The sequence below is a fragment of the Anolis sagrei genome, chromosome 5, assembly GCF_037176765.1.
Source record: "Anolis sagrei isolate rAnoSag1 chromosome 5, rAnoSag1.mat, whole genome shotgun sequence".
Classification (NCBI taxonomy): domain Eukaryota; kingdom Metazoa; phylum Chordata; class Lepidosauria; order Squamata; family Dactyloidae; genus Anolis; species Anolis sagrei.
Genome location: NC_090025.1, coordinates 66,908,766 through 66,922,475, shown reverse-complemented (window position 1 = coordinate 66,922,475; position 13,710 = coordinate 66,908,766). Strand labels below are relative to the sequence as shown.

Genomic DNA, 13,710 nt, shown 5'->3' with positions numbered 1-13,710 from the left:
CTCAAGACTGCGTAAAATATTGTATTCCCAATTCCTTTTTTTTTTCTACATCTTAATAGGTTTTCCTTTAACTTCACCCATATCCTTGATTTTTCTCCCTGCTTCCCTCCCTAGTGTCTGTCCCCTTTCCATTGATTATGTCACATCTGTCTTCATACAACATTTCCTAAATTGATTTTCATTCGTTTCCATTCAGCCACTTTATAATTCAAATGCTAAAGTTCTTCAGTCATATTGTACTTGTAAAGCATTGGGGTTATTTTTATTTAGTGCCAACATTCTTCTTTCCCTCCATGACATCTCTGTTGAATCTGTCTCCTGGAAACAAGAGCTGTCATCTTTACTGGCTCTGGTACGGTAGAAACTCACAGGCATGTAACCAGTCCATTTCATTGCAAAATGTACTAAGTTAAAAATAAAGCCACCTGGGTAAGTGGGAATAAAAAGCCTTCGGCAATAACTAGAGTTTACTGAAAATATTTTAAAATAAGAAAAAGACTGTTTTGTCAGAACCTTTCATGGCCGGAATCACTGGGTTGCTGTGAGTTTTCTGGGCTGTATGGCTATGTTCCAGAAGTATTTTCTCCATATTCCAGAATGCTTCTGTTATATGGCCATACAGCCAGAAAACTCACAGCAACTTTAAAAAAAAAACACCATTATTTGGATGTCAGAAATAACATAGGAATTCCAAGCATTTCTTCACCAGGAACAATATTTATTTCCATCTTTCTTAAATCAGTGGAACATGAAATTATGAATATTGTATCATGTCCCATATTATTAAAGTAAGTGTAATAGACTCAAATAATCATTGTTTGGATCATGCAAAGGCCATGTGATGTTTACTCTCTTCTTTGTGTCTATCACAAGGACAGCCAGAGATGAATTCTTAAAACTTTGCTTTCCTAAGTGTGAGTTTAGATGAATACTGACAGTAATTTGCATGATAATTAGGGGTGAAATCCATTCTGTTTTCATTTCAAATTTTTGGTCTCACCCCCCCCCCCCCCCCCCCGGTTCTGTTTTTTGGGAAGATTTCAGGAGATTAAGTTTGGATTCATAATTTGGGATCCGGAGTTCTGTTTTTGGGAAGAATCTTCCCAAAAACAGGACATGGGGTGGGGTGGCCAAATTTGAAATCAAAACACAACACATTTCTTCTGTTTTGAACACCCCTGATTATGAATATTTCTATACTCACATGGTACATGAATATTTCTATATTCATGTACCATGTAATAAGACAGACATCTCTAGAATCCAATGATATTATGAATTAAGACATGCAAGGGTGACCACCACTGCCTCTGCTATCCCATGTAATCTATCAATTTCCAAAAAAGTTATTAATATTTCCATTTCTTCAGGGTTGGTCCCCACAGGTGATCATTGTTCCATGTCAAACAATAAATTCCACACACGGAATTTACAAGCAAACACATGATAGACATACATATGTATGCAAACTTTGTGCAGTTACCTCTTTTTGGAGAGTTATGTGGCTCTTATGTGTACTTGAATTCATATCACACAAAGTCCTGCTTGTCAATTGTAAACCATTTATAAATTCATAATCAAAATCAATTTTAACCACGGAGAGACTTCAAAAGAGCTGTATAAATATACCCAAGGGCCGCTCACTGAAGTCTGGATCTTTTGAGTGAAAGGAAAGCAATGGTTTATAAACTGTCGATTCAAAGATACATTTTTCTAAACCTCTTCCAGCTTTATTTTTTATTTATTTTATCATTCATCAAAGCCAGGTTTTTGTTTTTTTTACAGATTTCTTGGAAGTGTTAAGCCTGCTTTTCAAAACTTGGATTAGCTCTGACCTTGGGGGCGGAGAAGGACATTTCTGTTCATCTTTTCAATATACTTGCCATTTTTTCTCCTTATAAGGCTCGATGTTGATAAATTATCTGCATTCTTTTTAAGAATTTGTTTTGCTCCTTTTGCATTCCTTGGGGGCAGTATTTAAACCAACAAACAAAAAAATTCCACAGTCCTCTCAAGTGAACCATATCAAACTCAGCATGTTGTAGAATCTATTCAGTATTTGTCAGAGAGAGAACTTTTGCAAGAATGCTGTCTTGAGCTCTCCGCGAGGAACGGCTGTATGTCCCATCAGTGTTGTTGACTGTTTTAAATTCTTCTTCTCTGAAACTTGTTTTTTCTTCATGTTACAACTATACACTCATCCATTTATTCATTTAGTGGAATTGTGATATATGTGAGACTAAGAATATTAGTAGGAGGAAGAGGCCAAAACTTATCTACTTTTTTTTGGCATGGCGGGATTTAAGCTGAAAAGAGTTAACTTAACACCAGCTTCCATGTTGCATAGGATTTTCAAGGAACTGTAAAAGTTTACACTTTTATGCCTTAACTGGATTGTTTTTGGATTATGTGCAATGAAGACAACTACTGTGTCAGCCCTGTATTACATACAACCCTCTGAGATGTGTGTAGTTTTGTATTGTGATCCATCAGCAGCTTAATTCTCAACATTTTTCTTAATGCAGATCAGAACTACAAGGGGAGGGGGATGATTATGAAGTACTTGGTGAGCTGTGTGTGGCCTTACAGCACCGTATTATACAGACCCATGTGCTAAGCTTAAACCTAAATCTGTAACAGTTAATACTCTTATTACATTTCAACTCATTTCATTTCAGCCACAGCGCCCTGTGTTTGCTCATGAAAATATACACAGTGGGGGGGAACCGTAAGTATTTGAATCTACTCAAGTTCTTATGTAAATAATAGTATCAAGTTTCTGATTTGGCACAGGAGGAACATTAGCCATCTGGGAAACTATCTGCCAAAGTGGCTTATGCTTTCCTCTAGTATTATGCTCTATTGCACTGTATGGGAGGTAGCATCATGGAGAGGTTGAACCTGGGCTATTTCTCCTTCACTTTAGACTCTTCCTTATTACCATTGATTCACACATAGATTCATGACTCATAACACCATCCATGGAAAGTGCTTCCAACTATATATGTAGAAGAGGAGTGAGGCTGTGAAAGAGTAACAGGAGAGTTGTAGTCATGCTCCATTGAAAATCCAGTATCAGATATGTTAGTACACTATTGGATTTTGGCTACTGGGGTTGTGCAAGAACAGTTGGCACTTCATATCCGCAATGCGCCCATGGATTGAACCAATCACAGCTCAGAAATCATCTTTGAGTTGTTCACCATTTTATATATAATCTGTTCCATGGTTATCCTTAATGGACCTTGACTATCCATGGATTTTGATACCCATTGGGGTCCTAAAGCCAAACCCAGGGGTTCCCAACCTTTGGTCTTCCAGATGTTTTGGACTTCAACTCTCAGACATCCCAGCCAGTTTAGCAGCTGTTAGAAATTGTGAGAGCTGAAGTCCAAATCACCTGGAGGACCAAAGTTTGGAAACCACTAGCCAAAGCCTAGCTGTATTTACATGATCCCATTGCCTCCTTTACTCAGTAGCAGTAAACATTTATTGGCTGAGTATTGTAACTCTTTTAAAACTATGTTTCATTGCCACTGAGAATAACTTTGCCATGTTAGCAGAAATTCAAGCATATAGAAGGAAAAAATGTGCAAATTAAGCTGTTGTAAATATTTCTTAGCATTGGCAGTTAACTCCCAAATTGCAGATCACATTCACTTTTCATAATTAGCACAATTTTCATGCTAGAAATGATAGTTTGTATTTTAATTAGGATGGGGAATGAATTTCCCTTTGGGATTCACACACGTCTACACAGTATGAATAATCTAGTTCATGTGGTGGCCACATTAGTTAAAAATAGGAAAAAGACGGGAGCTTACTTTGCAAAAGGTAATGACTTGGATGAAAACTTTACAAGCCGATTGTAGGTCACAATGCAACTTGCAGTCCAGGGGGTTATAATTATTTCAAATCCTCAAGAAAAGTGACCAGTTTAAATCCAGTCTTAATCATCCCCATTCATTATATATTAACAAACATGAATACAAATAGGATAAAAGAGGGAATTATTGTCCCTAGGAAGTTTCTTGAAAAAAATCTGTGCAGAATGAGTGATTAATTTGGATACCTTAATAGTTTGCAACTAAACAGAGCTGATACATTACCATGACATGAACCAGAATCTGTAATTACACAGCCCTTGTGCTTTTGGTGGAAAATACTTAGGGGGAAAACTTTGAAACTGAAGTATGGATTTCACTCAAAATCCCTCTTTTCATGGCAGCAACATATTCTCAGAAATGCCTGAATAAAATAAATATGAAACAAATACCAAAATATATTCCTGACATGCAAAATATTGGTTTAAATATTCATAATTTGGGTAATATGTATAGTACATGGCCTACTGTAATTCAATTCACTCTTAATTTCAGATTGAGGGACTGAAACTGAAAAAGAAACTTTATGTGAGGCCACCTAGGACTCTTCCACACAGCCATATAACCCAGAATATCAATGCAGAAAATCCCACATATATATGCTTTGAACTTAGTTATCTGAGTACATACTGCCAATATATTCCAGTTCCAAGCAGAAAATGTGGGATTTTATTCAACTGTGTGGAAGGGACCCGAGTTAGTTAATGGCAGAGGCAAAGTCTCAATGAGGAATTTCTGAACTTCATCTGAGCCTCTTGGCCAATATGTAAGAGCAGCTCAAATGTGATCATTTCTATATTTAGTGTATTTCCTCCATCTTTCTTTCATTGTGGAGATCAAAGATGAGTTCATAAAGTCCATAAAGTTTCCAGCCAGGCATTGATCAGATCCAAATCTGCTTATGTTGAGCAAGTTATGCCATCTTCACACAGTGAATGCCTGGTTATGTTTGACCTACATTAGACATCTATCCTATCCATGGTTACTTGAAAGTAACTCCCACTGAACAAAATATGGTCCACTTCTGAGTAAAGATTGTACATATTGCACTGTATCCAACTGACGTCCAGGTTACTGGGGGTTTTTTTGTTTTGTTTTTTTGTAGCCATTTCAGTATATTACTAGTTGAAAGAAAAGCTATCTTTTCATGTGGTGGAAGGAATCCTGTCCCTGGGAAGCTTGTAAAATAAATCAATGCAGAATTAGTGACAACAAGCATGAAAAAGAAGTTTAATGGTTTTATTCCTGCTCCCGTCTTCCCATCAACCATGATATTAACTGTACTGCCTTTGCTTAAAAACCAAATCTGAATCTGTAGCAACCTTTTCAACATTGCACTAAGACTAAAATCTAAACCTTAAGCCTTTTATCTCGTTTGATGTCAACCAAAATAATTTTAGCCCATGTGAAATAAATTGGCTTAAATCTTTTTTTATTGTACACCTGAACTAGATTTTGACTCAGAGCCTAGAGATATTAAATCTGAAGAATATATTTTGATTTCTCTGTGAATCTCTTGGAACAATTGACAGCACTAAACAAAATCTGCTATTCAGTTTGCCGTAGGTGTAAGAAATAGCGGGTGCATTTTCTGAACAAATCATCCATGCAAGACAAAATTACCTAGCACTGCACTTAACGTAGAATCTGTGTTTTTGTACAGTTCTTCACACTGAGCCCACGCCAGTGTTTGCATTAGTAAATGAATTTAAACTTGTTAGGCATCTGTCAGTGCATGTGTAGCATTTTTCTGAAATGCAAATGTGAATGCTAAGTAGGTCACCAATTGACACATTTTTCACAAAACGCCTCTGTGCAAACATGTATTCAGTAAGATCAATCACAACTCCTTGGGCATATTTACAAATGCACTTGGCACCTTATATTTTCACATCTACACAGAAGCTTTATGGTTACTTCCCATAATGCAGCAAAAGACAAGATCCAGCCAATATTGACCCACTAGAACTGTGGTTCTAAACCTGTGGGTCCCCATATATTTTGGCCTTCAACTCCCAGCAATCCTAACAGCTAGTAAACGGCTGGGATTTCTGGGAGTTGTGGGCCAAAAACACCTGGGGACCCACAGGTTGAGAACAGTGCTTCAACAGCTGATGGTATGATTTTTAGACATAATAGTTATAATTAAAACCTGAATTTTATTTTCTCTGTATCTTAAGTCTAGATATGAACTCTAGAATTGCAATGATTCTGCACAATACACGTGTTAACAGAACTGTAGTGTATTGCACAATTTTGTTTTCTAGTGAATCAAATTAAATACCTCAGAATAATTCCCAGCCCAGAGTATTTGGATTGAATGCATTTTAGTCGAACTGAATTCAAAGATTTATTTATTTACTTTATTTATATCCCGCTTTTCTCTACCCCAAGGCAGCTTACATGTGGCACCTCCAACAGTGCTTTACACATGCAATGTTAAGTAAAATAAATTGGATTAAAATGAATACTTATTAAACATAATTAAAATACATTTCAATGTTAACCACACCATCCAGGGTCAGAGTCTAAGTCCATTCCGTAGTCCATATTCTGCCTAACTAGATTGTAGGTTGCTTGAGAAAGAGGTTTTTGTCTCTATGGTTTCGTTTTAAACAAATTTTATGAGTAGCTTTTCTTGGTTTTTTTTGTTTGTCAACAAAGGACTAATGAATAAGCTTCTCTAGCTTAGTGAACATTTAAGGTGCTCAGTTTTTTCGTTTAAATGCGTCCATTTGTCCTGTTTAAGGTTTCAGGTTCTGTATAACTATACTCCTAGGAACGAAGATGAGTTGGAGCTCAGAGAGGGAGATGTCATTGATGTGATGGAAAAGTGTGATGATGGATGGTTTGTGGGTATGTTTCTTTCAAATTTAGTTATGCTTTAGGCTATGTGTAATACCTCTGTGGCTGCATTGCGAAATGATTTGCTTTTTTAAAACTATATAGAAAACTAATGTGACTGGTGGAATGATGCTAACCGTCTTCTCAAAACAGATAGCTATGCTGTCATGCCTTTCAGACAGAATGTATATTTGTGAGTCTCATCACACTCAGTACATATCACCTTCTGCTACAAATCGGAACTCCCACTTATGTCCTGCTCCAACTTCAAGAGTAGTTGTACTGCTTCATGAATAGTAGGAGCCCCAAATATAACCTCACATGTTCATGAACATTTTCCTCTTGAATATAAGTTTGCAAACATAAGTTTTAAAGACTGTTACTCCCAGAATCCTCCAGCCATGATAGCCAGTAGCAACGCTGGTTGAGGATTTTGGGAGCTGTTGGCCAAAGGTTTTTTTTAAGAATGTCAAGTTACAATTCTAGCACCCTGTTCAGTAATATTGGAGATTCAGGGCCTTGAGCATAAGAGACTCACTGGCAGGATATGTACTTTGGGTGAGTGAGATCCGGACATGTTAAAGCAGTGTTTCTCAACCTGTGGATCCCCAGATGTTTTGGCCTTCAATTCTCAGAAATCCTAAGAGCTGGTAAACTGGCTGGGATTTCTATGAGTTGTAGGCCAAAACATCTGGGGACCTACAGGTTGAGAACCACTGTGTTAAAGGCGCCTTCCTGATTATTTGACCATGAAGTACATTCCTCTAAATGCAACAGTGTGCTCAGCCCCATTTTGCCCAACCCATTGGTTTGGACCTTCGTAAGCACCTAATATTGCCACCTGCTAAGTACTTCTGGTCATTGTGAGCATCCCCATTAAATTTGTTAGAGAGGCATTTCACGTACCTTTATGAAACTGCCCATTCCATTTCTGTGAATGGAGATCTTCGTCCATCTTTAGACGACTGATGTGTGAAATGAAATGCACTGCCTAGCAGTTGCTGAGTAGAAGCCTTTGTAGTAGTGAAAACCTTGAAAAACATGCTACTAACACATGCTGATTAAGCATCACTTATCTGGAAACCCATTTACTCCAAAATTCTCCTTCTGGGTGGCTGAGATAGTAACACTTTGCTCTATTGATAATTTTGTGCCTAAAACTTTGTATCATGCATGAAATTGTTAAAAATATGATGTATGATATTACCTTCAGAGTATGTGTATACTGAGTGTATGAAACATAAATGACTTTCCTGTTTAGGCTTGAGTTCAATCTCCCAAATATCTCATTATATATTGATATGCAAATATTGGTATTCCATTTTTTTTAAAAAAAAATACTACATCTAAAAAATGCTGGTCCCAAGCATTTCAGATAACAGATACTCAGTCTATATTATATAATCTGTGTCAAAGAAAATGAATCAGATCCCAACCACCACACACACACAATAGTATTTGAGTTGCAGTTATACCAGGTATGGGCAAACTCAGGCCTGGGGGCCGCATGTAGCCCCTTGGGCTCTTTTCTCAGGCCTTCCTCTCTCACACTATCCTCTCCTTCCCTCCCACCTTTCCTTCCTCGCCTCCCTTTTTATACCTCCCTCCTCCTCCTCCTCCTCCTCCTCCTCCTCCTCCTCCTCCTTCCTTCCTTCCTTTCCTTCCATCCTTTCATCCTTCCTTCCCTCTTTCCCTTCTCCTTCCCCCTCTTTCTCCTTCTTCCCCTTTTGTCTTTCCTTCTCTCTTTCCTCCCTCTCTCCCTTCCCTCCCTCCATTCCCTTCCACCCTTCCATCTTTCTCTTCCTTTCTTTTTTCCTTCTCTTTTTCCTTCCTCCTTTCCTCCTGGGGGATGTTTAGCTGCTTGAAGAGAAGATAGAGAAGGAATATGAGAACCATGTTTCAAGATTTAGAAGGGTGCTCCATTGAGGAGGAGGGGGAAAACTGACTTTCGCCTACTCTAGAGGCAAGGGCACAAATGAGCAATAGTTCCGAATGGCAGGGAAAGAGATTCAACTGAAAAGATTAGAAAGAACTTCCTCAGACTAAGAGTTGTTGGAGAGTGGTGTAGGCCGCCTCCAAGTGTGGTGGAATCTCCTTCTCTGGAGGCTGTCTACCGGGAGTGCTTTCATTGTGCCCTCTTGCATGGCAGGACTGGACTAGATGGCCCTTGGGCGTCTCTTCCAGCTCTTGGATTCTAGGATTATACATCAAGAGTAGGCCATACAGTCTAATGGATATACTTTTTCTCTCCCATCCACCATCTCATCCTGACCAAGGACAACCCTTTTTGGGATCCAAATATTTCTCGCCTTTCCTTCACTTTCTGCCTCTGAAAGAGAAGAGGAATGGCAGGAAAAACCAGGGAGGGGGCTTGGGGAGAACCTCCCTTCCCAACCTGCCCACCCTGTCATGTGGCCCACAAATTAGGAAGTTTGCCCACACCTGAGTTATACACTAACAAAATTCCTAATTCATCATATTTTGTATGAATGGAGAAGAATGAGACATATTTCAAGCCACACTGCTGAAGAAATGAGCCATGTTTTAAATGTTTCAAGCCAGCTTGTCTCTTCAGCAATATGAGCCACTCTTATGAAAGGTCTATATTGCCTGTGATATGAGCACAATTCTCCATATTTCATATGTTTTTATAGCAATGGAATCCCTTTGCTGTGCAATTCGCTGCATGTTTTCCAAATGATGTGGCACTGAATATGCTAGTGAGACATACTAAACATAAATGTAAAGGTTATCCTATGTCATACGCTTCTACTGCTGCCATATTTCATGTATTACTTCTACTTTCAGGAACCTCCAGAAGAACAAAATTCTTTGGTACTTTCCCTGGAAACTATGTCAAGAGGCTGTGAAATGTTGTTTGTTTGGTTTTTATCCTACTTATTTATGCTGCATCTCTGCAACACATCTGCATATAAAGCTGCTAGAAAACATGCTCCACCAGCCTTCTGTTTTCCTGCTTTGCAATTCCAGGTAGACGTCATCTAGTCCATCTCCACCATCACATCTTCACCCGCCAGCCAGCAGTATTACTGTAACAGCTATGACCAGATAGCTGAGCTTTTATGAAACAAGAGGAATTAGTCTGATTTCTAGTGTATCTTCTTTTGTGCATTCAATCCTTGTCTGTTCCCTCCTCATTTGAAGTACACATACAAGAAAAAGCTTGATGGCAAAGTGCATCACAATGCTTCAAGGAGTTACCAATGTTATTTGGGGGGAAATCAGATCATAACATCCTTATGAAAATTAGTTGTATATGTTCACCTCATAAGGAGTGCAGGTTGTGGTCTCTCTTTTCACTTTTTAAAGTTTTCACATACTTTTAAAGTTCAGCAGTGTGTGTTGCTTTCGTTTTGCTGTTTCACAACATTGGCCTGGTTTTACCAATTTGCAAAATAAGTTAATTCCAACAATCAGTGGTTTCCATGACCTTCAGTGTTGCAGCATAGGCAGAGTGATTTTCAAACTACAATCAGAAATTGTTCAAAAGGATGATTCACAATTCCCAGTTTTCATAATACTTGGGCCAATGGAGAAAGGTTATAAATTGGGGGGAAATGTTTTTTCTTCCAAATAGAAGGCAGCGTCACATATGTTCCAATTACGAAGCATAGCTTGCATTTCCTGTTTCTGCACGTATTGTTTGAACTAGGACACACATCTCCCTGTACTGGGGTTTCTTTCATAAGGAAAATGTGCAAGCAAGCCTTCTTGTCATATATTAGTGATGTGAACACATTCAGGAAGTGCAAGAAAGAGTGTCCTACTCAGAAACATGTGCCTCTCTATCCAAGAGAAGCGGATGCTCCCAACACGGTTATTGTTCTAATGGGAGACTACAAGACTTTTCTTCCTATGAGTCTGATACTTGTACATATCTTTAACATCTGAAGTTCATCCAAAGGAAATTATGCTTGCTGCTTCGAAATAAGGAAGTCAAAAACACAAAATACACAGAAACTACAACCATTTGTAATAGAAGCCACCAGTGAATATTTTCTGCCATTTCACAACAATGTTTCACAAGCAAGGTACAGTAGAGTCTCACTTATCCAACCTTCACTTATCCAACCTTATGTGTTATCTGACACTCTTATCCAACGCCCCTGCCTCTCTTTTCCTCCAGCATGTCCCCTTTAGAGGTCATGTTTTAGTTTCCTTCTTTCTTCCCCATTTTGGCCGGTATGCAGACTCGGAAAGAGGAGCCAGAGCATAATGGTTCTGTCTCTCCTTCCCCATGCGCAGCAATGGTTCAGTCCAAATTGGAAGGTTGGCCATGACTACATGGGAGTTTCATTACAATTCCTTATTTGTTGCTCTTTTTCCCATCAGTGGTGAGTGAGTTCTCTCCTTGTGTCTGGAAAACCAAACAAGGAAAACTCATTCACCTCTAATCTCTGCCAGGATAGAGATATGGACTTCAACTCCCAGAAGCCTCCGTATTATCCGACATTTTCATTTATCTGACATTCTGCTGACACATTTATGTCGGATAAACGAGACTCTACTATACCTGAAAGTCTAATATTTAATATTTATTTTTCATGTGAAGTTTCAGCAAGGAAAAATAATTAGTTGCATTGCATTTAGGCACTAGGGTGGGGAGCAGGAGTCCACAGAAAGTATCACATACGCAATTACTTTGCTACTTTGTGTTTGCACATTTTTGAAACGGACCTGAGCTATATTTTCTTTCTAGCAATATTACATGAAAGCAAAGAAATAAAAAAGGCACAAGCATGAAAACAGGTACATATGGGTGGATTTTTAAAAATCCTTGGATTAGTATGAAGTATTTGAACACAATGTTTGTTTTCTATACGCAGCACCCAAGCATAAATAGTGTATGATGGGAAAAAATACATGACTTTCTATGTCTATGGCTTTATGCAAAGCAGTCCATGTTTGGTTTTGCTGGCACCTTATAGAAGGCAACAAAGCAAAGGCGTTTACTACGTTTCTCTTGTGGTAAAGGACAGATCTTGCAAATTTGTAGTTTGTAGCATTTTGTACATACGTTTGCTTTCTTTGTACAGAGCCATTTTATCGTTGATTCTTTTGGAGGAGTAAAAATCAAGTTCTGTATCTGATCTTCTTCAAGCGACCCCTTTCCACTAATAAAGCTTCGTTTTCTCATTTTCTTTTACTCCCTCTTCAGTGTATAAGCACATTTGGATAGTGCAATTCTGTAAAATAGGATTTGACGCAAAAGTTTTATGAGTAATAATAATAATATGGTTTTACCTGCCAAATCTTTAAAAATGTACATATGTCTTTATTATGGAGAAATGTCAGTGAGACAGATAGAGAAACATCTTTGTGCAGCATACCTTGGTTACTGCAAATTACATGGCAAAAGCTTTATATTTCAAAGGCTTTCCATTATAAACTAGATGTGCATGGAGCTTTGCAGTGAAATCAGTACTTATCTTTGATGCCATTTATGATGGAAGACTTACATGTCTGTTGCCTGTGATATTTAAAAGACGACGAAGAAGAATCGCTGTTTCTACTCTGTTACCTGATTTTAATAGAACAAGATTTTTCATACCTGGCTTTCAGGTAAATTGACTTTGAATTCTTACATGCAAAAGGTCTCTGTGTTTTTTTCCTTGAATAGACTTCTAATAAAAATTGCTTGGAATATGTTGTTGTGTCTTCTTGGTGATCATCCATACAGCAATGCAAAGGTGGGTATCATGTAGACCTGATATTGTTGGACTGCAATTCCCATCAGTCCTAACCAGTGTCACCAGTGATTGGTTGATTGATTTACTGTATTTATATTCTGCCCTTCTTACGCTGAAGGGGACTCAGAGCAAATCACAGAATACATACACGACAAACATTTTTTTAAAATTCATTTTTATTGGTGAGTAACATAGACCACATTAAACACAGAAAGAAAAAATCTATAGATAAAATGTCATTGACGTAACTATGATACTGGTTCTTAATACCGTGAAAGTGGGTGAACATAGTTTTAGAGAAAAGTAGGACTGTAGAGGTAAGGAGAGGAGAAGAGAAGGAGAGAAGAAGAAGAAGAAAGTATATCTATACAACACACACACATATATACATTTTTCCTATTGCTTCCAGATAGCTTAGTGTGGTATTATTTGTTCCTTTACCCTACATTTTCTTCCTATTGTATATGTCTCTTTACAAATGTCTTATATTGGCCCTAGGAACTTCTTTATTCGACTTTAATAAACATTTGTAATTGTTCTCTTTTTAAGAAATTAATAAACTTGTTCCAATCTGTTCTGTTTGAACAATTGATAAATGGATTGAGAAAGCAATGAACATCATGAATATGGACCCGTTGACCCAAAAACTTGCCCAAAACGGATTACGGCAAACATTTAATGCTGTTATAAACTGACAAGACAGACAACTGCACATAGATAGAGGTATATATAGAATGCATGTGTGATCCATTAAAATGGCTCTAAACTCCTTCCAAAAATAGGGGGTTCTGACATTTCATTTCTAAAGTCTTTCCAAAATTTTGGTGGTCAAAATTTCAGAACTCTCATCAAACTTACGAATCTTCGTAAGTACTTCGTTAATGGCAGTCATAATTGTGCAATAGGGAAAACAGCACTGTCAGTGGAAAAACTTGAGAGGCTTCTTTCATCCTCATTTTGAGCAATCCTGATGAAACTTGCTATAGTGATAAAGCACATTTGCCACAGTTAGCTCACCAAATTTCTGAATGTTTGACTTATCCATGGAATTTTGGCAAATTTCCAAAGTTTTCATAAACATTTTTTAAAAACTACAAGAACTGTCTACTTGAATTTTATATACAATGCACACGGTAACAAGGACATCAATCCCCGAAGTTTCAGAAAGATTCATACATCTACAGATTTTGGGGGATTTTTAAAAGTTTAGATCAAAACAATTTATCTTCCCAAAAAGTGACAACAGCAAATCCCTTTATGACACACAAACA

At 37.8% G+C, this 13,710-nt stretch overlaps 1 protein-coding gene across 15 annotated transcripts in view; it reads left to right on the top strand.

Moving 5' to 3' along the window:
• SORBS2 (sorbin and SH3 domain containing 2) overlaps positions 1-12,395 on the top strand; it is a 222,447-nt gene extending 210,052 nt beyond the window's left edge. For 14 of the 15 annotated variants that reach the window (XM_067468738.1, XM_067468740.1, XM_060778608.2 and 11 more), the window contains 3 exons: positions 2,679-2,728; positions 6,634-6,740; positions 9,537-12,395. In XM_067468738.1, the coding sequence (XP_067324839.1) occupies positions 2,679-2,728; positions 6,634-6,740; positions 9,537-9,598 (219 nt within the window). In that variant the 3' untranslated portion in view covers positions 9,599-12,395. The remainder of the gene's footprint in view (positions 1-2,678; positions 2,729-6,633; positions 6,741-9,536) is intronic. The other variant, XM_060778609.2, reaches the window with a different exon arrangement.
• Positions 12,396-13,710: the final 1,315 nt, after the last annotated feature.